Below are 25,399 nucleotides of genomic sequence, written 5' to 3'. Positions count from 1 at the left end.
CACCTTGAATGCTGTTTTAGTCATCCTGAAATGCCTGAGCCAAAGGTTTGCTTTGGTAAAATGTCCTCCCAGAACTCTCTATTAAGATTGTGTTCCCAAACATCAGACATCCGCCCCCAAACGCACATGACAGTATTTGTTATTTTTTGTGTCATCTTTGTTCAACTCATTCAATTTGCATGGGAAAAAAAGGGCTGCAGGTCTTTCAAGCTATCTCCATTTTTATTACTGATAATTTGCTCCTGTTTCCCAGGAAGGGAATATTTTTTTGAGATCAAACCTGTGCTTCAAACGAAAATTATTTACTTAAAATGCTCGAGTTTTAAAACTAAAACAGCCCACTCTGTATCAAAACATATGCATTGATGGTAAAAAGCAGTGATAATCTTCAAAAGATTTTGGAAAAATCATGTTACACTAATGGCCCTATCATACACTCTGCACAATAAGGCACAAGATGTGTTTGACGCGATTTGTTGCTATTTTCAGACCAACGCAACCCTAATTGTCCCGTTTTGCACTACATTGTTTAAATAGTAAATCCATTTGCGCCAATTAGTGGATTCATGGATTCATTCCAGTCTAGAACACAGGTGTGTTAAGGTGCATTGTTGGTGCTTTGCTATTTTGAGGAACTAAAATAGTCTGTGCAATAGACCAGCTGAAAGCAGGTCTAAAGTCCAGTGCAGAGCACATTAGTTGTGTGCCTTAAATGCTTACACATTGCTTAAAACACACAGGATGTACAGCAATACACAAATACCTTTACAAATAAAAAAGAATTAAAGGATTAAAATATTACAAAAAGTATGATTTTCTACATAAATATAAAAACAACTACTTCCATGCCTTTTTCGCCTCAGGTTTTTTTCAGTTTATTCATAAGAATTTGCTTTTGTATAATGTTATTATTATTATTATTATTATTATTATTATTATTATTATTATTAGCAGTATTTTTTATTATATGCATATTTATATTTGTTTTAATAACAGCAAGCTTAGATGTGTCCACCTGTCAGGTTTTGGAGATGTGTGCATTACCATATGGGGCATAAGAACATGATGCGTGTTTAGATATAACTCAGTTTTTTGGCCACACTTCTTTATTATTGCTCATTTATTCATTTTCTGGCTGTTAGAACTGAATGACTTTTGAAACAAATCTTTGCACTTAACAAACAAAATTAAATATATAGGATAATGCAATGGATGTCTTCAGTGGAGTGCGTACAACACCGTTTCCTTACTCCATGAAAGAAAAGGAGTAAAGCAAAGAGGCTGAATAGAGGTGGCTCGTTCTTTATCCTCGCGCTGCAGATGGTCTGTTGAACTGTTTTTTCACTTGTGAAGTGTTCAGTTTTCTTCTTACGAAGTCCGCCAAATAGCAAATGCGCCACGGTGCGCAACTGCCTCTTAAAGGAAATGTGAGATGAGAGTCTGATTTGTTTTATGCGCAAAACACATCCATAACTCATTAAGAGAATAAGCACAACCCTGTTAGACCATGTGCTGCAGCGCAAACCGTATTTTTCCATCCTTAAAATAACAAAAGTGTATTCGGACATGCCCTTAATGCTTTTGCGCCATGCGCTTTAGACTTCGCGCCTAGATCTTTAACATAGAGCCCTAAATGTTGATATAGTGGTGAAAATGTAGTTATGCAAATACAGGAATACATTACATTGTATAATATGCATTTAAAATGTATTTTAAAATAGAAAAAGTGTTATTTTAAATTGTGATAATACAATAATTCACAAATTTACAGTTTTAACAGTGTTTTACGTCAAATAAATACAGCCTTGGTGATCATACAAAGCTTCTTTCAGAACCACTGTAACTTCTAAACAGTGTACATAAATTTTTTTTTTGCCAGAATTAACCTTCTAACAGTAAAAGTGTTTTACAAGTGAAAATGAGACATTTTGAAGTTGGATGAAAGCCTTGCAAATATATTTCCCTTTTCACAGCCAGCCTGCCATTGAATTCATTAGCTTTTTTCCCCTGGAGATCCTGTAAAACAGATAAATTAGCTCTTGCACTAATCAAAAGGCCTGACAGTAGTAATATGTTTTCACTTGGCAGTCATAAAAAAACCTCATTGTTTGCCATCTCAAACACAACAAATGCTCCAACATCCCAAGTGTCTTGAGATTCTGCATTAGGCTAATTTTCCCATAGAGTAGTTTAAACCGCTATAATACCAAAACAACAAAAATAATAGAGTCATTGAGCTCTTTAATGGTTAAATTAACCTTTGTCTGTTTATCTAGGCATGTTATTGAGGGATTCAACCAAACGTGTGGAATCTCGTTTGCATAATAGCAGCAATATGGAGTAAAAGGATTAATCTCATTTAATAGGATGTCCACATTAAGCACATTTTCAGGTCTGACTGGCTGCTGCAGTCAGGTTTAATATATTACACCTCTCCTCTGATAATGTCTGTCAGATAAATGCCTTGTGCCTGTTCATCCATGGACGCTGACCTGACATGCTGTGAAATGTTTAATAGAAGCCCACGCCATTAACTTGCACCCAAAATACAAATAATAAATTAAATAAAGTAAAATGCTCAGTGAAAAGTGTGGCTGTTTTGATTGAAAGTTTGTAATTGGTGTCTAGTACAGCCTTCTGGGTAGAACATGTCATGCTGGTTTCAGATGATATGTTTGAAGCATTAATCTCTTGCGCTTCATTCTACAGAGTAAGTGTGCGGTGGATGCGCCAGACAGCTCAGGGAGGACGGCTCTTCACCACGCAGGTTTGCACCATTTCCCTGTTATTAAACTAGTTACTGCATAAGAGCCTGTACAGTTCTGGATAGATTTGGGAATCAAGATTTTTAATTTTGAATAGATTTTTCTAATAGACAGCTGACATAACGCATTGCAATTACTGGATTCTCTGAGAAAATGTTAATTGTTTTATTAATTTGAAAAGTGAACCATAGGGCTGGGCGATACACTACTACAACAACGACAACAAAAAAATCATGATATCATGTTTCCTATCATTCGGTATCAATAATTATTACATTTTTTTTTAACAATCCATTTAGGAATATTAGGATTTAACCACTTTATTTTAATTTACTAACATTATCAAGGCAAATAGTTTAATAGTCAAAAACTAAAATATTTAAGCAAAAATATCTCATCCCTTTATAATAAAATAAACATAAGCGTTAAAGAGACTCTTAAACTTGATGAATAAAATATGTTTTGAAATGTATGCAATGGTAAAGTGTAAATACTGAACAATCAAAGCAAACTCTGTGTCAGTAATAATGATAAAGTAAATCTCAACTCCTTAAACAACCAATTAGGATGATCAAATCGAGGTAAAGGAAGCAACCATCATTGTTCAAATACATACTACAGCATTACAAATGGTGAAGTTGGATGACTACATTACCCCCATGCTAAAAAATCTTTCAGATGGGGTGCTAGTGGCTGGGATGCACAAGAAATGAAACTAAAAGGCCACTGTGGCGACATCTTTACATGCTTTTTTTTTATTCACAATATCCTCACTGCTGCTAGCCACGGCACTCTTTCATGTATGTTGTTATTCTAACCTGAGGTGGCGATGACGCAACCCAAAACTTGCACGTGAAAAACATGTGGCTTCCTTCACCATCTTTGATGCGCTTTACACTCTGCGCTTGTGATTCCATCTTTCTGTAACTAGGCGACATTCAACTGTTTTTTCAGAGGATGACAAACAGACAAACCATTGCTGCAGCTCTGATGCAAGTTTATGCAGAAAAGTAAACAGCACTGCAGTGTTTGGGTGCGCTGTGTTGTAATTGGTCTACCTTTATTACTGAAATGTGTATATTCTATACAAAGTCTGAAGCAGATTGGTTAGTTCTACTTGCATGAATTGCAGTATGCTCACATTTAGAAAAGTTCAGATGTTTTTCAACCAGATTCATCATGTGTGCACCACTTGCACTCGCTCCCTATTTGTGCCACAAGTAGTGCACCTCCGTTGAAAATTACAAACTTACACCCTAAGCTTATTGGCATTCCTTCCAAGGTGCACACTTAGCAGCCACATTTGGATAAAACTATAGCGCTTCATACCGAAATGTCATACCAAACTTTTTTTAACATTATTGACAATGGTCTTTGGTCAATAAATACTGATACCGTTATTATCACCCAGCCCTAGTAACCCATTGACTCACTCAGAAAGACTTCACTGGTTTCATAATTGAATGACTTGATGTTTTTGAACAAATTGCCTGAATGAAAAGGATTCAGTGACTGTATTTACATCTGCATCAATAAGGGCTGGGCGATATGGCAAAAAAAATCAGTCGATATCGATAATTATTACAATAAATGTCAAATCTTTATATCTATTAATTTGATAGAATTTTTAGCATGCCAATCCCTTTGTGCAGCTGATTTACACATTTTGTGAAATGTTTTAGCTGTCTGACAATATAAATAATAAAATAATAAACAAAAGAACAATCTTAAGTCAGCATTTGCTGTTCAAGTTTTTAACAACCAAAGACAAAGACATTACCCTACAAGTTATTGGATATTATTGTTCAACATAAAAAAATTAAAATAAAACAAAACAGGTTTGGAACAAGTAGAAAGTGAGTTAATGGTCACAGAATTTTCCGTTTTGGATGAACTGTCCTTTTAATGGTTTGGTGAATTTAGGGTGAAATATTCTTTAATATTTTATTTAGGGATCCTAAGGCTGCTTGACTATGGGAAAAATCATAATCACGATTATTTTGGTCATAATTGTAATCACGATTGTTCAAAACAATTATCAGTTGAAGTCTAAATTTTCCCCCTTCTGTGAATTTTTTTATATTTAAATATTTCCCAAATGATGTTTAACAGAGGAATTTTTCACAGTATTTCCTATAACATTTTTTCTTCTGGAGAAAGGCTTATTTGTTTTATTTCGACTAGAATAAAAGCAGGTTTAAATATTTTGAAACCTATTTTAATAGCTCGATATTATTAGCCCCTTTAAGCAATATATTTTTCATTGTCTGCAGAAGAAACTGCTGTTATACTATGACTTGCCTAATTACACTAATTAAGCCTTTGAATGTCACTTTAAGCTGAATACTAGTATCTTGAAAAATATTTGAAACCGTGAAAATAGTTTAATGGATTGTTTTGGCGCTAAAGCATTTACTATAGCGGACTTGTTTTAAAGCACTTCACCTCAAATTTGTTAACATTAAGTTATACATTATACGTAACAAAATTCATTGCAAAAAGATACATTTTCAAAGAAAAATATATAAAGTGTATATTTTTTGTTCGTGCCCGCCTTAAACAACTGCGGGTGGATGATTCTTCGCTCCGTGGAAATAAGGATTTAATTAATGATCTACTACTCTTGTAAATGTATGTCATATATTTGCTGCATTTTTAATATGTCGTTATTTGAAAAATTATGTCTTGAGCATTTCTCCTCTGTGGCTGTTTTTTTTTACCGTCAATGAGGGAGAATTAGTGGTATTAAAAATTCCAGAAAATATCTCAATATTAAAAGGAAACAAGCTTGACAACAAAATATCCTATCAATGTCGTAACAATGCCCTTCATTGTTGTATCAAGTGTTCAAAGCATCAAGTGTTCATAAGGGTGGTATTGTTTTAAATGATGAAGGTTTGCGGTGTTGCCTGCTTTTGATGACATAAGTCGTCTGCGCAGTTTGCAGTGCACGTTGCTTTGTTTTGTGTTGGATTGCAAAAACAAAGTAGCTCCAAACTACTTATGTTTAGTGACATTTCTTCTCAACAATGTCTGTGACATTTTTTTTTACCTTATTTTTTTTCTTACCCCTCCAAGTGCAACTAACACTGTATGGCTGTACGCTTGTACTGTGTGCAGCATTTGGAAGGGCAGGCTGCAAAATGCCTGCGAAGCATTACACAGTGCGTAAATATTATCAAACACTTATCGTTTTATCGAAAACGTATACATCATGATAATTATCGATATCCAATTATCGCCCAGCCCTAGCACCAATAATGCAATTATTTCCAGTAATCAGAGAAAGGACTTGATGACACATGCATTTTCATGCATATTAGTTGCTAAAAACCCCATTTTATCACAATTATTCACAAAACTATAGCATTTAATGGCCACTGTTCTACTTCAATCAAATTCAAAACACTTTCCATGAATAGATATTCAGTGCCATAATAAACTCCTCCATAACAGTGCTGCATCAGTTTCTGTGCACAGCAGAATTTAAAATGTCAAAATAATAAGTTAAAGCACCTTTGTGCATCTGAGAATATGCAGTCTTTGGTCAGAGCTGAAATAATGCTTCAAGGTATTTTATCTCCATTTATTGTGATTAAAATCTGCATAAGCCATATAATTTTTGCAATAATGATCATCACCAGCAGTTTGAATGCAGGTCTGATTGTCTGCTGTGATCCTACAAAGGTTTAAAAGACAAATGATTTTCATTAGTAATAAGATTGTTTGAGAGGTTTAATAGAGAGCTCTATCTTTTAACAAATAATCATGAAGCTACATTCTGTTTGCTTTTTCAGTTCAAGTCAGTCATTCAAGGTAACTGGGTTTGTCCTCAGTGTCTTGCTTTCTTTCATTATTTTTTGGCTTAATAGACCTCTTTTATGATTGTTTGCTCACATATGTACTCTAGCAAACATTAACCCCACAACTTTGCCATCGCTGCTCTACTTACAAACACAAAAAAAACATATTATTGTGGACCTTTCATGGAAAAGACTGCCAGTCACAGAGGGCAAATACAAAACCTCATGTTTTCATTTGTGGAGAGACCCTTTATTCAGAAAATTGCTCTCTAGCAAATGAAAAAACAACTCTTTTGCCCATTTCAGTCTCTGAGGGAAAAGCTGAAGGCGTGTGTTTTGATAATTGAACCTTTCGCCAGCTGCTAAGGATTGAACAGGGTATGATAGTTCATGAAGAGCGTGGAGATTTCAGCCACCTGAAGGTCAGAAGTCTGCTAGCGGGATGCATTTATCCTGCGGAGAACAACATGAACCAACATAGTTTCGTATGGACTACAAAGCAATCCTTGAAATAATGAGGGGATGCAAGTATACCCGTCTACTGCTTCAGAATAATGGGACGAAAATGAGGACACAGAGTAATTGTTAAAGGGGTAGCTAATAATTGTTGAGGACCAAGTAGTATTACACACTATGAGACTAGTTTTGATCTCTGTGGGAAAGCTTCAAGTGTTTGCAGTAATTGCTCTATAAGGAGTTTGTTGGCCAGCTGTTAAATCCTTATTTGCGTCTCTGTGGGCATAAAGAACTGCTTCTTATTATCCGTTGTCTTTTTTTCTCTTGTAGCTGCCAGCGGAAACAATGAAATAGTTCAGCTTCTGTGCGAGAACAAGTGCCACGTCAATCTTAAGGACTCGGTATGTATGAATATTATACGAGTTATCCGAACCACTGAGAAAATGGTTCTGTATTTCTCTACATGTGTTTTGCTGAATCTCTGAGGTGCCTGTGGTTTACCTCAAACATGAGCATTGTCAAACACTACTACCTCCAAATCTGTTCTCTGTGGGTTTGAATCAGTGTTGGGCAGCACTGATTAAAGTCCCTATGGCACACTTTACAGTTACTGGGAGATCACAGTTACTCGGAGACTGCTTGTCTGAGGTAGAATTTTTTTTTTCCTACTATCTATTTTCTTTTATTCCTCCAAGATTTTCCACAATGAATCTTTTAAATGGTTACAGTCTGAATGATAGCAAGTGCATAAATAAATTGTGATCAAATACATTTCTCTTTTAATGCCAGACATTTGTTCTAATTTGCCAATAAGCACTCTTAAAATTGCACTCCATAGGATATTTGCTATGATTTCAGTTTTTGAGCAGATGGTCTTTCAAATGGCATTTCAGTATGCGATATGTGAACAAATATTTCATGTTTTGTCTGGTCAACTTAATTTGATTTGTAAATACATATTGTAAATATACATCCGTTCCTGTCATCCAGACCTGTAACACATTCCAAAAAAAGTTGGGACAGGAGCAACTTAGGGCTAATAATCAGGTAAACTGGTTAAATAATGATGTGACATTTGGATATTTCACCTTCATCTGTGAATCTGGAGGAAAATCAGTGCATAAAGGACAAAAGTGCAAGCCTAAGCTGAACAACCATGATTTCGGATCCCTCAGGGGACACTGCATCTAAAATCGTCATTCATCTAGAAGCGATATTACCACAAGTAGGCTCAGGACTACTTTGAAAACTTTTGTCAAATACCACAATACATAATTACATCCAAAAATGCTAGTTAAGACTATACTGTGCCAAAAGGAAGGCGTATCTTAACAGTGTCCAGAAGCTTTGTTGACTTCTCTGGCTCGGAGGCATCTGGGATGGACCATCACACAGTAGCAACGTGTACAGTGGTAAGATGAATCAGTATTTTAGGTGATTTTTGGGAGAAATGGACACTGTGTGCTCCGGATCAAAAAAGAAAAGAAACATCCAGACTGTTACCCACAAGTCTAAAAGCCAGACTCTGTCATGGTCAAGTGTCCTTGACTAAGGTAACTTGCACTTCTGTGATGGTACCATTAATGCTGAAAAGTACATGCTGGCTGCAGAAGAAGAGGATACGGGTACTTGACTGGCCTGCCTGCAGTCCCGACCTGTCTCCAATCGAAAATGTGTGGCATATTTTGAAGCACAAAATGTGACAACGGAGAACCCATACTGTTGCTTGTTTGCAGGACGAATGGGACAAAATTACACAGAAAACACTTCATCACTTGGTGTCTTCGATCTCTAAACGTCTTTTCAGTTTTGTGAAAAGGAATGGCAACATTACAAAGTGGTAAATGTTTTACTGTTCCAACCTATTTTGAAATGTGTTGCAAGAACCAAAATTGGGATACATGATTTTTCTGAAAAAAAAAAACAAAAAAAACAAACACTAAAAATCATGAGGAAAATGGTAAATAATGTTTGTTTTTTGTCTGCAATATTTTTCTTTTTTATTAGCATTTTCCTGTCTCAATTGTTTTCTGATTTACGGTTGTATTTATTAACAGAGGCATATAGTGTCACACTTCATGCTTCCCTAGTAAGACGCTGCAGACAATGCTGTTATGTAAATCATTGAATAAATGTTCTGATGTGAAAAGGGTTTCTCATGCTCAGGTACAGAGAAATGCAGGAGAAGGGGCTAGCGAACAATGCTAGGGATGTGACAGAATACAGTTCATGCATGGAGCCCTCTAACAAAGTTAGTTGTCTCAATCATGTGTGTTAAATAAGTGGACATACAAAATATGCAATTCGGTGGGGCATATATAGTGATTTCCTGGCTTTCTTCGAGGTGAATTTGGTGGTTCTCTGCATCTGTGGCCTTCGTGGGAGATTTATTAATAATCACAGAGCTTCACTGACAAGATGTGCATGACAATCGCAGTTTTTGCAAAATTGTTGGAGAGTGATTGAATATAATGCTAATGTATTATTTATATTAAGGTTAAAGAAATTACCTGGCCTCTTATCATAGGATGTAACATTATTCCAATTATTCAATCTGCCACAAATTGCACCATGTTGTGGTTTGTTTAATGTTAGTATCTGTCATAAACCATTACCCCAGAGATGGTCAATCATATGTATTTATTTCATGTTTTATTAAAATTATGAAAAATTTTATACGACAGACAAAAAAATACTGGTAGAGCCAAAGTGTTTATAACTCACAATTATATTACTCACAATTTGTAATAAGTAGTGATTACACTCTTGAAACTCCCATTTCACTGGCCTTATTTACTCTTGTGTGTTGGAAATTCATTAATATGCAACTCCACTATCTCTGAGTATCGATAAGAAGTACACCAATTATTCTCATTCAACAACGATTGGATGGTTAGGTTGGAACTTTCCCTGCAGTGACAATTTTAATTGAGAAATAAATCCACAATTAATTCACAGTTATCGTTTAATAGTAATGTTTTCTGTTAAGACCCACAGCGCTTTTATCCCAGAGATTAGGCTGGCTGCGGTAAAGGATGAGCTACCCTGGGCCTGATGCAACCCCAGAGAAATATTTCATGCTAGTAATGCTTCAAATAGCCGTGTTCTGTCAGGGGAGAGTGCTGGAATATAGAGGCAACAGCTAAACAACTTTTATTAAGTCATCCGCACTAACTGTACACCAGCAAGAGATGGCCTGTGTCAGGAATGATTTAAACAGAAAGACAACAGAAGCATAACTTTCTTTAAAGTCAAGTTTCCTGGTACAGGACTGAATGCATGGTATAATTTTTGAACTTTGTGTTTATGCCAGGTTAACAGCCTTTTTGTGTGATATTATCACCCATTCTCTAATTCCCACGTCTCTATTGTCATTATGTCAGCAGCTCAAATAAAATGAACCATTTTTCTTCTCAAGCTGTAAATTAGCCTGAAACAGAGGGCCGGTGTGGGAGGCAACAAGCCTTCAAGCTGTGACTCTCTCATTTAGAAAGCAATGACTGAAGAGCTTCATCAGACAGAAATGAGACGGAATGTGAATCAGAGACCGCTTCTGCTTTCGGTTACTGATTATCCACTGTCATCATCCTCTGAGACGAGCTTAGCATATTTATGCCTGATGATTCTTGTCCACTCAGCCCATTACTTTGAATATGCGGAAATACCTGCTCTCGCTGCTAAATTATTAAACTTACCCTAACTAGTGTCACAGTAGCTTTCTAGGCTCGAGCTCAAGCAATGCTGTTTAATTGCCCAGTCAGAAGACATTGCGTTCAGTTCTCATAAAAAAACAAAACCAAAAAAAAAAAAACATGTTCGACCAGTCCAGAGATGTGTGCACTTTTGGGTCAGTTTAAAACTCATCTTGGAGTTTGCCTTTGAGCTGGAAACAGGATGGAAAAACTTCATCCACCAAAAGTTTAGTGAAAGCCACTGGGTCTTATTTAGAAAACTCACACCCGGTGCTTTTCCCATCTTATTTCCCCTACAGCATATGCGATATTCATGCCCTCTGGAGCATATGGAATAAAGTAAATGTACACTGCAAAAATGTTTACCATTTAAATGGGTAGCTCACCACGATTATTTACTCCTGCTCACATAATTGCAAACTCGTTAGACTTTTTTTCTTCCATGGTCTTCAAAAGGTGCAATTTTGATGGCTCTTTTTCATGCGGTTTTCAATGAATGGGATCTGATGCACAAAAGAAACACAAAAGTATTGAACTGTATGTAAAATCGAATGCCCTGTGTTCACAGATAATAGAAAATCTCACAAGTTTGAAATTACGCTGGTGTTAGATTTGAGCTTAAGTTCCACTCTCCCAGAAGAAAAGGTTTAAAACAGTCACTGTGGCAGTATCTCTTATAAAGCTTCACTTTTGTTCTTTTAAGGCAGTGCTCCTCAACCACCGGGTAGAGTTCCTGTAAATGGAAACATGTGTCACATACTGGAGTATGTTGGTATCTTAAGGGTCTTTCACACTAAGCTTGATTGAGTGATATGAGTGTTGCTCTTGAAGAAAAACAACAAACCCTTTTGGGGCTTCATACATACCGAGTGCAGTCAATTGTGGCGCCAGAAACCCACTATGAAATGCGCTGTTAGATTTGAGATGTTCGCAAGCTTGTTATTTCCAATGGAGGAGAACAGCTTGCGCACATGCCTTCTAGATGCACCCAGTTGAATCAATGCAGCAAGCACAACGCGAGTCACGTGAAAAGAATTGACCGTTCAGCTTGTCTGGAATATACACATTTCAGTAGATTAATTATCTCAGACAAAGACATAACACCCAAACACTGCAGTGATTTGTAATTTTCTCCATAAATAAAACTTGTACCAGATTGACAGCTTTTCATCATCTGAGAAAACGGTTGGTCACCTAGCAACCTACTAACCTCTGACCCCAAACTCAGAGGTAAAATTGTCAAGCGTTGACCCATCCCAAAATGTAATGGCTTATTGGACTTGTTTACAGTACTGCTTAACCCTAACTTTTCCTAACTATTCAGTTAGTAAGTATTGCCTCAAGACAAGCTGCCGTATGCCTGAAATTAAACAGTTTTTGCACATTTTTTATAAGAGAGTACAAGTTCATGTAATTTCTACTGCTTTTTTTTTAGATGTTCGCATCAGTATTGATAGTTTTTAAGATATCTATAAGCTAAAGTGCTTCAAAGCAGTGACAAAATTCGCGTTTTGATGATCTAAAACTAATTAAACACGTAAAGCTTGTAGTCACTTTCACCTAAATGGATCAATGATTTTATTCACGTCACCTCATACTTCAGTTTCATAACTAATCAAATGTTCTCTAGTATCTGACAAGCTCCACCCTCTTCAAGAAGCTTCTTATTTGCTTATCAGTTGATGCACTTGAGCTCAACTACTCTCACTGTTCTCTGTTTCATTTGAGATTGTCAAACATTGAGTAAAAATGCACATTTCAAATCCCTTCAGGGGACCTTTAAGATCTCCTGCTTGAATTTTTATTTTTTTTTATTTATAGACTTTTTAGCATACCATTTTTTAGAATGCTTTGCATCCTGGTGAATGCTTCTTCATATTGTAAACAATCCAATCATTTCTGCTACAGTTATACTAATGTTTCTGTTTCAGTGACTCAGCCTTTGTGAAATTGGCATAGTTATGAATGCCCATGAGTTTTATTTTGTAAGCCATCTTACTCTACTGCAGCCGTGTTTATCAGTACTGAATGCAGTCATAAAGTAATTAATTGGAATTGATTTGGTTCTCTGTGTGGAGAGAAATGATTGTCAACTTGAACGCCAAATTGCAAAATGATGTTTGAAATATTTTCATAATAATTTGCCAACAAAATGTCAGTTGAAGGTCACCAGAATGTAAAAAAGTGATGCAAGAATAGCTTGATGTGATAAAATACAAAACAGTTGCCCATTTATATAGCTATATCACACAAATAGTGGGCACAGAAATGTTCCTGCTAGTTTAAACTATAATTATAACATTCCCTGACCTGTTAGGTTGAGCTGTGACCCTCCAGATGTCTTAGCTTGTTAAATTTAATCTCGTCCATGCTCTTCAATACATGCCACGACAGAAAGAATTTTCTGAAATGCGTTATGAATGTGTCTGTACAACGAACTTACACATGGTAGAGAAAACCCACACCATGTTGTGAACTCTCACAGACCGTCTACATCTACACCTTTTGCTCCCTGAAGGAGAAACCACATTAATACTTGGATGTTTTTCTTTATAAATTATTCAAATATAGCATAACGTCAGCAGAATTTCAAACATTCTGTGGGGCTCAGTGTTTTATAGACACTTTTTTTTTGTAGTGCTAGTAGTTGTTGTAACTCCAAACAAATGTGCTCTTTATAAGATGTAAGTTTATTCTGGAGGTATTTGTGGGAAATTTGAGCTTTTCCTTTATTGGCGAATGATTGTTTTTGAAAGGAAATTAAAAAAGGGGGGGTAGGAGAAGTTCATCTACAGTATGTGCATTTAATTTAATGAACAAGGTTAATATTAGTTGTCTAAAGCTATACATATGAATCTATATATAAAGTGTCACCAGGATTTTTTTATTCTTTTGAACTTTTATCATATATTAATGTTAAAAATCATAACAAATTTTGGTATTAATTTATGTATTTTTAATTTAATATATTTATTAATAAAATGTTTTTGCCATCAAAATAGCCGTTGTTGCTGATATGGCAATAAAAAATATAAAAAATGATATGATAATAGTTATTAATTGATTGCCAGTCTAATGTACTGTCCATTACTACAGCATTCTCAACATGCAGTATTTGATGGTATTTGAAGGTAAAATGATGTTGACTCGCAGCTCTTTTTCATTTAGGATGGCTTCACGCCCCTGATTTTGTCGGCACGACATGCACACGCAGAGGTTTGCCAGAGTTTATTGGACTGGGGAGCTGACATCAACGCTACAGACAAAAATGGCAGGTATGGCTCTGGTCATCAGTCATAATAGTGAAACGGCTGATAAGAACGTTTTCTCAATTGAAACATTACACCTGGCTTTTATGAAGTGTTAAGCGAGCTGGAAAAAAAGCACATTAAGAAGTCAGCAGTGAAACTAAACTATGACATAGTAGCATAATCCATCTTAAGTTAGAACATTGAGTACTGTTCAAACGTGTAAGGTTTGTACATTTCCTTTTAATGTTTCTTGAAAGAAGTCTTGTGCTTACCAAGATTTTTTTTTTTGCTGACAAGTTTTCTGAAGTTTGCTGAAATTTGGCACACAGATAGAGGACAGATTGAACATAAATCACAGTGATTATGGAGTTTCTAACATACTTCATCAGTGCCACCAACTTTCCAAAGTTTCACTCTAAAAGTTTCCAAAAAGTTTCACTGCTATTTTTGAGCTATAAGGTTTGGAAGCCAAATTCCTTTTCTTTAATTCACTCTCAAGATTGAATTTCACAAAAATCAAACCAGTTATCTATAGACCATGTCTACTAAAAACAAAAACGACAATTGGCATATTATTATTAAACTTGTTGTGTGTCTTTGAGCCCCATACCCTACAGGCAGTGTGCGAATTATACATTGACAATCAGGGGGGTCAACATTTTTGGTTGGTTTGTGTGCTTGCTTCTCTCATTTATGTATTTATTTTTCATTACATCTAGTTTTTTTTTAATAAAATGTATTTAAGTTTAAAGCGTTTTGAGGGATATTTAGTGTATTCTGACCTACATTATTCTTTTGATTAGCTATTTTAGATGTTACTGTTAATGTATACAGTCAGACTACAAACGTTATTCCTTCATTCATTTTCTTTTCGGCTTAGTCCCTTTATTATTCTGGGGTCGCCACAGCGGAATGAACCGCCAACTTATCCAGCATATGTTTTACGCAGAGGATGCCCTTCCAGCTACAACTCATCACTGGGAAACACACATACATGCTCATTCACATACATACACTACGGATAATTTAGCTTACCCAATTCCTTTACCACATGTCTTTGGACTGTGGGGCAAACCGGAGCACCCCGAGAAAACTCACACAAACATAGGGAGAACAAGCAAACTCTACACAGAAATGCCAACTGACCCAGCTGAGGCTCTAACCAGCGACCTTCTTGCTGTGAGGGGGTCGTGCTACCCACTGCGCCACCGTTACGCCACAGACGTTATAATGCATCTAATTAGACTTTACTTTCAGGCTAAATGTAGATATGTAGAACTATTTTACCAGAAAACAAACTCTTGTGAACATGACGTCTCACAGTGCTCTAGATCTTCCAATTTCTTCAAGTAGACTGATTGGACTGATTATGCATTCACAATGGCTTGAACCGTTATAGGGGTCAAATGTATTTATAATGTATATACGTGTGTGTATGTTTTGTACATGCATGTATGTATACATAGAAAACAATATACATAGAAACAAAACTATACAAAACAATTTGGTTAAACATATAATTTATATAATTCATAATACATTTACACTAAGGCTGCACGATATTGGAAAAATCTAACTTTGCAATTTTTTTATTTTGTGATATATATATTACGATATGAAAAAATTTCACCATGTGTCTTAATATCTCTATTTGGAAAGAAATTATGTTAAATCAGTTGGGATGATTTTGCTGTGGAACTGCATCTCCATAAAAAACAATAAATCTAAAATATTTTTTGGGTCCACCGACACGTTTTCGTTGTTGTCTGTGTTACTTGCAGGGCGTTTCTGTATTTGCATGTGTTGTGAGTATTTTCATGCATGTGATTAGTCAGAAATTGATGAATTAATGCTTACTATTTGCATCTCCATTAAATCTAATAAACAATCTATAAACTTTTTGGGGTCCCCTGACCCATTTTTGTTGTGGTCTGTGCTATTTGCAGTGCATTTCTGTATTTGCATATGTTGTGAGTGTTTTCAGGCATAACAATCTATAAATACAATCAAGAAAAAGTTACAATTGAAATAAAGTGTTTTATCATTTCCCCGAGTCTAACAGTATTTAACTACAGTAACTGAATGATAAAAATAAAAGTAATTCAAAAACATTAATCCAAAGTTTAAGATCGTTATACAATTACAGGCATCAAAAACACATGCAGATGATAAATACAGACTCAACATTGCATATCCTGCAATGTGACTATTGCGAATGATCACATTACGTTATCGATGCTGAAATTTTATTTTGAGCAGCTTCACTATACAAAGTACACACTTAAATTGTCAAAACAAACATTTATTATAGATATGATTAATCTCGATTAATTGCTAAATAAAAAATATTAATTTCTTTGTTTTCTGAAAAATGTGTTGTAGAACGGCGGTGATGTTGGCTGGTGAGAGCAACTGTGTGGCCGCTGTGGAGCTGCTGGTGCAGAGAGGAGCTGACCTGAACATGGTGGACTCTCTGGGCCACGATGTGCTCCATTACACCAAACTGTCAGGGAGCGGTGATGTCCAAACTGCTCTCAACACTGCCCTCCATAGACAGCAGTGTGAGTCAGGTAATCTCGCCTCAATGTCAATGTGATGCCAATTAACACAAGTTCAGCTCTCAATTAAAGCTCTGCTGCTCATTCATTACAGGTATATTCATGCCAATCACGTATATTTGGCAGAGTGCTGACTAGGTTTAAGTGTTTTTTTGTGATAACTAGGCCCACACGGAATTGGATTTCCACAGATTTTTAGCCAATCATTGAGTCTATGTATTTACTTGTGTAAATGTGTACATTTATATTTATTCAGTTTTAAAATGAATTTAATATTATTGTGTTATAGTAATATTAAAATGTTCATATGATTTATTAACAATACAGTTTGTAAAGTAATATTTTCTGTCTTTTAGTTAATATATTATACAAGAGACTTGCTTTGTTTACCCAATAATTGGATCTTATCAGATTTGCATTATAAACATTGAAGTTAAAAATGTATTATTTTTATTTTATATATTATGTTTTTAGTTATGGTACTCCTAAAATCATTCTGCATGAATCTGAAGATTTTTTTTTTTATACAAAATTCTTTGTAGAAATAGCAAAAAATGTCCGCAGATTCAGTCTGGCCCTAGTCATAACATAATAAAAATAAATAAATAAAAATGGTATGAATAAAAGTGGTGACTAAAATGTGGATACTTAAAAAATAAAATTAAATAAACAAACAAGAAAATTAACCACAATTTTTTTTTATTGCCATTAAATGTATAACAAATTACTAGAATATGATTCCAAGCTCATGTTCATGCTGCTCATGCAGTGTTACATATGCACAGTTTGAGCTATGCACTTTCAGCAAGCAGCTTTAACATTCATTCATTTTCTTTCAGCTTAGTCCCTTATTCGCCACAGCGGAATGAACCGCCAAATTATCCAGCATATGTTTTACGCAGTGGCTGCCCTTCCAGCTGCAACCCTTTTTCTGGGAAAGCAGGTTTAACAATAATTACAAATTAAAGCTATATTTCATACCTGTTACTAATTTAAAATGTAGCCTATTGATTTCCTCACACAAATAAGAATGTTTTAAGTATCATTTTCCATGGTTCTTGTTTTCAATTGACAGCTCTGCCATTAAAGTGGCACCTGCAGTCTTATTAGCTGTGGTGCATACACAGCTGTAATAAATGTACTGCATTGGGTTTCTGTATCCAACCTTGGTGCCCAAGACGGTGCACCCATATTACTATGAACAGGTGAAAACGCATGTGTAAAATCGCAGAATAAATATCACAATCATAATAAAATGACAAATAGGTCAAATGAAGAATTAGAATTAGATATATATGGTGTCCCCAGATACATACTTAGCAATTGAGCCTCCCCTCAGCATTTAAGAACAATTACAGACTTCAAGTAGGGCTCTGAGAATGTTTTTTCTTTGTTTGAGCAATTTTGCACAAGCTTGGCTTAATATTATATGAACACAGCCACCATTCAACTGTTAGCATTTGGCTGTACACTGGGAAACACTAAGGAAATATTTCTTTCTTTATTCTAGTGATATTTAATAAAAGAAACCAGTCAATGTTATTTGTCTCTAGCATCATTAGCATCTTTTCTGCATCTTGCATGGAATTGGCTCAACATTGCCATCTAGTGTTATTTTTAAAAAAACACCTCATGCTTACAAATCTGTCCAGGGAGTTTATTCAATTTCTTGCAGAAATTCTCTGATGCTCATATGAAATGATGAAAAAAGGAAAGATTAGGGCAGCATAACTAATGTTAGCACCAGGCTTCAAGCCCTCATAACCCCATGTTTCTCTCTCTCCTATATCTTTGTATGTGCAGATAAGAGTTCAGTCAGGAGCCCTCAGGTAAGCCACTTAATTTTACTTTTGCTCATTTCAGCCTCTCAAACTTTGATGGGTTTCCTCATTTTCTGATTGACAGAAAATTTCTCTTAAATTCACGTATCTGAATGCCTAATTCACAAGTAACAGTAGTTTCAACCTCTAAGCAGGAGGCTTGATTGAACATTCCCACAATGCACTTGTAGAGACATGCACTGGCGTTTGTCTAACCTTGTAGTGATGAAATCCTATTTACCCAAAACTAAGTGTGAAGTGTGTATTTCACTAACCACTCAAACACTCTCTCCACTCTCCTCGTCACGTGCACAATCTCAGCATGGTCAAAAGTTAAATGAGGGACAGAAGCTCCACCCCAAAAAGAGAAAAGCACCTCCTCCTCCCATTAGCCCAATGCAGGTAAAGGCACACAGTGCTGAATCTGTGATCTGCAATCATCTGTGTCTTCACTGTCTGTAAATCTTAGATGCAGTTATTTCATTAATGACTTCTGAAGATTCAGTTAATGACTTTCTTTAACCTGTACCCATATTGGTTATGCTTGTGTCAACGCTAAGCTTTGCTTTAATACTTTTCTCTGTGCATTTTTTTAGTCACCTGGTTTCACCTCACCACCTTACTTTACTCCTTCTGAAACTCCATTGTCCAGCAACAGTGAATCATCCAAACGATTTAATTACAAGGTAAAATACTGAAGAAGTGCAAAAGGGTTTATTATTATTATAATTTAATACTAAAATAATATATTTAAGTTTATTTAACCAATATTTTAAACAATGAATAATACATTTAAAACATACTGTAAAGTACAAAAATACAATTAATATGCAAATATATTAAACTAAATACTAAATAAAAAATAATACTTGCTATTTTCCTTATGTTTTGCATACATACTGCATTTATGTGTGCAATTTACTACTAACGTTAAACTATTTATGTATAAATTATGTAAAATTACAAGGTATTTATAGTTTATTATTAGAGATTTCATAATATTGCTTGTATTTTTTGTTCAATTGTTTATTGCATATTTACTTTAATTATACCATTGTATAGGCCTGTCATGATAATCAATATGTATATCGACTTAATTCACAACACATAAAAATGACCTTAATGATTTTTTGTGATGCAATATATATCACCCATACTTAAACCAATGTTAGCTAAATTTTTGCTTATTGCACAGGCTCTATATATATATATATATATATAGTATTTGCTATAACTTTCTACAGTATATTTTCATGTGGGTGCCTAACAACTGAAAATAGATCTGGTAGAGGATTTGGCCTGTTCTGTGTCTATATATATATATATATATATATATATATATATATATATAATATATATATATATATATATATATATATATATTTGTTTGTTTATTTATTTGTTTAGGACGTATATGTACATGATTCCAATGCATAATTATTAAAGTTGCTATAATTAAATATTCAAAAGAAAAAATATGATCTGTTCTTTGAAAGTGTGTACTTTCATGATGCTTATTTATATTTGCATTATGTAATGAGTGGCATAGTTTAGTTTTAAAGGACAATAATATCACAATAAATTGTGGTCCAATACATCGTACAATAAAAATGTGATCTCTTGACAGGCCTACTATTGTATTGATTGTAATAATCTAAAAGTAACTGTACACTTTGTATAAAAAAATGTAAAAACTTAGTTCAAACTATTTAGAATTGATTGAAATAAATTTTAAATAATGTTTTTTTAACTATTTTACTTTATAGTACTTACGCTGCTTAAGACTGGTTCTCAAATATTAGTTGGCAAACAAATATTCAAACATACCTACTCTTTGTGTAAGCATTTACTGTCTAAAAATGACATCTAGATAAGCAAGCCTATTAGGTTTTAAAATACTGTGGTTCAACACAAAACACCTGATATCTAATCTATAGCCATGTTGCTGCTATGTTTTGTCTGTTATTTAATGAGTTGATCATTAACTGCTCTTTCTTGGCTTCTTTTTTGTGAAGGAGGAGGAGCTGAAAAGCGTCGCACTGAAGGATGAGATTGAAAAATTGCACAAGGAAAAGAGCATGCTGCTCAAGACCATTGAAGATCTGAAGCAGATTGTGGAGCAGACTGAGCCCAAGGCGAGTACTGCACAGCCCTTTAATATTCCTTCATGTGGCAGCAGCTTTGATCTTCAGCCACTTTTGCTCTCTGGAACCCATTTTAACAGCTGCATTTTTACTAGCCCTGTCCAGGTGAAGGACCTTGCTTTAGGGGACACGAAAGCAGAACTCGCACAATCACCACTTTTCTTGGTCTCAAACTTGTGAATGAGTTTTAAGTTAGCTCATTGTTTTTTTGACTAGTTATGCCAAACCATCTTTTTTTTTAATGTAAGTCAGCATCAGAAACCTCAAAGCTCAGGGACTCTGTGTTTCGTGTCCAGTAATGATGTTCTCTCATGTTAAGGATATTTTGTGGTGGCATGCATGGCTTGTCTTAGTGTAGTACCAGATCATGAGGAATCACTTTATAGGTCCCTAGAGAGTTTTGGTGTCTAAGGCTCAATAAAAGTATATGTTGTGAAATAACTTTACCATCCTTCTGTTTTGAAACAGATGGAGCACTCTGGGAAAACAGATTCATCGTTGATTGCAGCCCTGCAAGCAAAGATAGCCTCTCTCTCCCTGGAAAACCAGCAGCTTGCACAAATAATAAAGGTAGCTCACTGCCAATATGCCGTTTTTGAAATCACTTTTAAAGTTTGTGAATTTTTTTTTTTTTTTTTTTGAGCAAAAATTGCCATGTCAGGCCATTCAGAGAGGAAGTGGCATGAGATTGGGGCAGGATTGCCTGAGTAAACAGACTGGGAAACCTATTTGCAAATGTTTACAAATCCGTTTGGTTGGTGGAAATTGCACACAGGGCTTTTAACCAAAGAGCATTTGGGAAATAATAATGTGCAGTGCAAGTGATTATCCAGATTTTCAAGAACATTTTTCTTTTTTCTCACCGTGCAGAAACGTCCAGCTCCACAAGGAGAGGAAGGCCAGGGAAGTTCCCGTCCAAACAGCATTGATTCCAATGCCTCATACCACTCCACCCGTGCCGATTTTGAGCTCTCCGGTGACACACACATCCATGACGGTGACGAAGAGGATCTTTCTGTTCTGGACATCAGCGGATCCTCCATTAAACTTGAGATGGACGAGGATGTGAGGTTGAGTACAGATAAAGAAATCGGACTTCTCCGAGATGCGTTAGAGAACCTGCAGGCCAAACTTTTAGAGTCCAAAAGGGAGAACCGCTCCCTTCATGCAAGACTCGACACTAACTCTGAGAAAAGCATGAGTGAAGATGGCCAAAAACCTCAAGAAGAGTTACAGCTGAGGGGAGAGTCTGCAGGTGCAGCGGAGGACAATGTGCTGCAGAAGTTTCAGTATTTGAAGAGCTGCCTGGAGCAGGAGGTCAAAGAACTCAAGGCAAAGTTGACCAAGTCACAGGAGAAGAGCAGAAACGAGATTCTTGTCTAATCAGAGATCTTCAGGCTCGGCTCAAAAATGGCCATCTCTCTGAAGAGGAACGTCAAGAACTGAAGAACACCTACAGTGCTTTGGTGGAGAACGTCAACCAGGAGAAAACGCTGCTGATCGAGAAGTACAAGGAGTCCCAAGAGGAGATCAAGATGCTTCAGGAGGCTCTTTGTGGGACTGTGCCGGTGGAGGCTGCTGCCAAAGACTTTGAGGAGATGAAGGCAGAGCTCGGGGAGATTATCGACGGGCTCCAGCGGCGGCTTTTAGAGCTCTCAAAGTCATACAGCGAAGCCAAAAGCGAGCTTAGTGCTGCCCGTAACCAGCTGCAGGCCAAAGCTTCAGAGTCTAAAGACAAAACAGACGTGGTTTGTGTCACTAAGGAGGAGCACGAGCAGAAAATTCAAGAGCTGGTCTTCAAAATGAAGGACATTCAGAACGTTCTGAAGGACACGGAGGCTAAACATCAAGCGGCTCTTAAAGAAATCTCCCAGGTCAAACAAGACGCTGAAAATCAGGCTCAGTCATCTGTAACCATTGCAGATCACACTCAGGTTGTGGCGTCCTTGGGAAATGCCATCAAGAACCTGGAGTCTGAAGTTGAGCTTCTTAAGAGCAGATCGAGCAGAAGACCTTACAGGTGGATGCCTTGCAGAACAGACTGACGGTGGAGAAAGATGTGACTCCGGATGATTCGGTGTCCCGACTGGAATATGAGCAGATGAGGGAGATGCTAGAGGCTGAGATGAGTGACCTGAAGCTTCTCCTGAAGGACGCTCTCAGGAAGCAAGATGAAATGGCTCTGGAAGTGACCGCTGCATGGCAGGAGGTGAAGGACACCAGAAATGAGAGGGATGCAGCTCAGGAACTGGCCGTGAGAAGAGAACAGGAGAGCAGTGCAGTGAATAGCAAGTACAGGGAGGCTCAGGATCTCATTATTCAACTGAGGAAGCAGGTGGAGAACCACGTGGTCTCTGAGAGAGACAAGAATAAAAAGGTGATTGAGTGTTCTCTGGCTTGTTTGTGTATAAATGACACACACGTGGGATAAGAGCTAATGTGCTGTTTGTTTCCAGATTGATGAGCTCTCTAAGGAAGTGATGAAGCTGAAGGAGGCTCTGAACAGTCTTTCACAGCTGTCCTACACCAGCAGCTCCCCTAAGAGACAGCAGAGCCAGCAGGTGGACTCACTCCAGCAGCAGATCAAACAACTGCAGTATCAGCTCGCTGTATGTTCTAAACTTTATTCTGACATACATTAGCACTGCAATACAGCATCTGTTTCTTAATAGGAATTTTAAACGATGAACTGTTTAAACTAGGGCTGAACAATGTATCGTTTGAGCAACAGTATCGCAATGTGTGTATCCGCAATAGTCACATCGCAGGATTAGATTATTTATTAAATATTAAAATATAAAGATAGGTAACAGTTTATAATAACTACACACTGTGAACCATTTATTAAGCATTAGCAAATAGTGAATTCATTATCTGTTAAGCATAAACTCTGCCTGAATAAATGTTAGTAAGCAGTTTATGCTTAATAATTGTGTTTTCACACTTGAATGATATTTTATTATTAAATTAAGTATTGCATTGTTTTTAAGATCATTCAGAATGAGTTCGTAAATGATTAATAAACTTTTGAAATAAACATTTATAATTCTTATTATTCAGGCATATCCTAATTAATGTGTATGTTAATAAATGCTTTATTAACTTAATTTCATCCAGTTTTGTGATCTAATCGAAAGTGAGGACTATTTATGCTGTATAAATGACTTTCAAAGACTCTAAAAAGGAAAAAAGAACATTAACATTATTCATTTCTATTCATTTGAAGATACACAACTGAAAATGTATCAAATAAAAAATAAACCTTTGCAACCTTCTCTAAAATAAAATAACTGTAGAGTTTAAACATTGCATCTTATTATATTGTTAAATGATTATATTATTGTTGTTTTATCCAGTTTTATGTTGTATTTTGACACTTCTGTTATTCAGCAATGTTTAAACTTTACAGTCATTCTACTTTTAAGGTAAGATCCCAGTGATTATTTTTTTATTTAATACCAAGACTTTAATTGTCATTTATAAGGGAATTATAAAGCGTAAATCGTCCTCACTTTAGATTAGGTCACAAAACTGAAGTTGAGTTCATAAAGCATTTATTAACATATTAGTTAACTATTAGTATATGCCTGAATAATAAGATATATAAATGTTGATTTCAATAGTTTATTAATCATTTACTAACTCATTCTGAATTATCTTAAAACCATTGACTACTCTTAAATACAGCTGGTTTGTAAATAATGCAATACATAATTTAGTAATGAAAAAAAATCATTAACAAAGTATGAAAATACAATTAAGCACATTATAAATTTTATAAGTCAAGAATAGAGCATTTGTATCTACAGTTATAATCTTCTTACTAACATTTATTAATGTAGAGCTAATGCTTAACAGATAAGGAATTCACTAGCTGCTAATGCTTAGTAAATGGTTCATAGTGTGTAGTTATTATAAAGTGCTCCCCATAGATATTCTTTTTATAATGTTGTATAAAATTATTCATACAATGATGACCATGTTATTTTACGTTTGATTGTTACATTTTATACTCTTAGGCTTAAGACTTGCTCTGTTGTATGCTTGTAATTTATTATATTTAATACAGATGCACTTCATATAAGAAAGACTTGATCACCCCAGTCGATCTTAATTATAGAAACTTTTTCAATAGACTATTCAATTGTATTTATATTGCAATATATATCGCAGCAAAAAAAATATTGCAATGTCAGATTTTTCCAATATCGTGCAGCTCTAGTTCAAACATTTGGAGTTTGTGAAATCCAAATTTATTTGTTTATTTTGCTAGCTCACATTGTTATTCTTGAGGTGACTAATTAAGCCACTGAAAAAAAAATGTTTTGGTAATCTTTAATCAATGTCTGACCATTTGGAGTGGCAGTCCTTCTCTGTTGACGTCAGTTTGAAGGCTTAAGCCACAATATTCTTAACCACACCCCCTTATCATTAGTTTTCTCTGAGGGAATAATGTACCAAATGAAAGCCCCGCCCCTACTCAATATTTCATTTCAGTTTGAAGTTTATCAGCATACTGAAATAAAAGTATTAGCAACTTCCAGTTCACACAGAAAGATAAAAAGTCAAGCAGTAAAATGTGAAATAATAGCAGTGAAATAATAGTCCCAGTCCGCCCAATTATTTGATGACAGTTTTTTTTTATTTTATTTATTTTTAATCAATATTATCATCCTTTTACACTTAAAAAAAAAAAAAAAAAAAAATTATTTTGTATCCGCACAAGATAACCAAACATCCGCGTTCGATTAACCAGTAGAAAATCTTCTCTCGTTTCATTTTGTACTGTTTATTGTGTGTGTGCAAGAACTATGAACAACACTTCATCAGACAGTCTCACGTGCTCTGCAGAGTCCCACAGAGATGCACTTTTTGAGGCTTAAAAATGCATCAGGCCAGTGTTTCTAAAT

General features: G+C 35.5%; 1 protein-coding gene across 1 annotated transcript in view; it reads left to right on the top strand.

The window, feature by feature from the left end:
• Window positions 1-25,399, top strand: part of rai14 (retinoic acid induced 14) — a 65,855-nt gene that overhangs the window by 35,399 nt on the left and 5,057 nt on the right. Inside the window, 13 exon segments of the mRNA XM_056446156.1 lie at window positions 2,710-2,767; window positions 7,355-7,425; window positions 13,885-13,991; window positions 16,350-16,537; window positions 18,329-18,354; window positions 18,667-18,747; window positions 18,942-19,031; window positions 20,361-20,480; window positions 20,958-21,059; window positions 21,360-21,842; window positions 21,845-22,478; window positions 22,481-22,866; window positions 22,946-23,098. Of these exon segments, the coding sequence (XP_056302131.1) occupies window positions 2,710-2,767; window positions 7,355-7,425; window positions 13,885-13,991; window positions 16,350-16,537; window positions 18,329-18,354; window positions 18,667-18,747; window positions 18,942-19,031; window positions 20,361-20,480; window positions 20,958-21,059; window positions 21,360-21,842; window positions 21,845-22,478; window positions 22,481-22,866; window positions 22,946-23,098 (2,499 nt within the window).

The sequence above is a fragment of the Danio aesculapii genome, chromosome 21 (genome assembly GCF_903798145.1).
Source record: "Danio aesculapii chromosome 21, fDanAes4.1, whole genome shotgun sequence".
Classification (NCBI taxonomy): Eukaryota; Metazoa; Chordata; class Actinopteri; order Cypriniformes; family Danionidae; genus Danio; species Danio aesculapii.
This window is presented reverse-complemented; position numbering and strand designations above follow the sequence as displayed.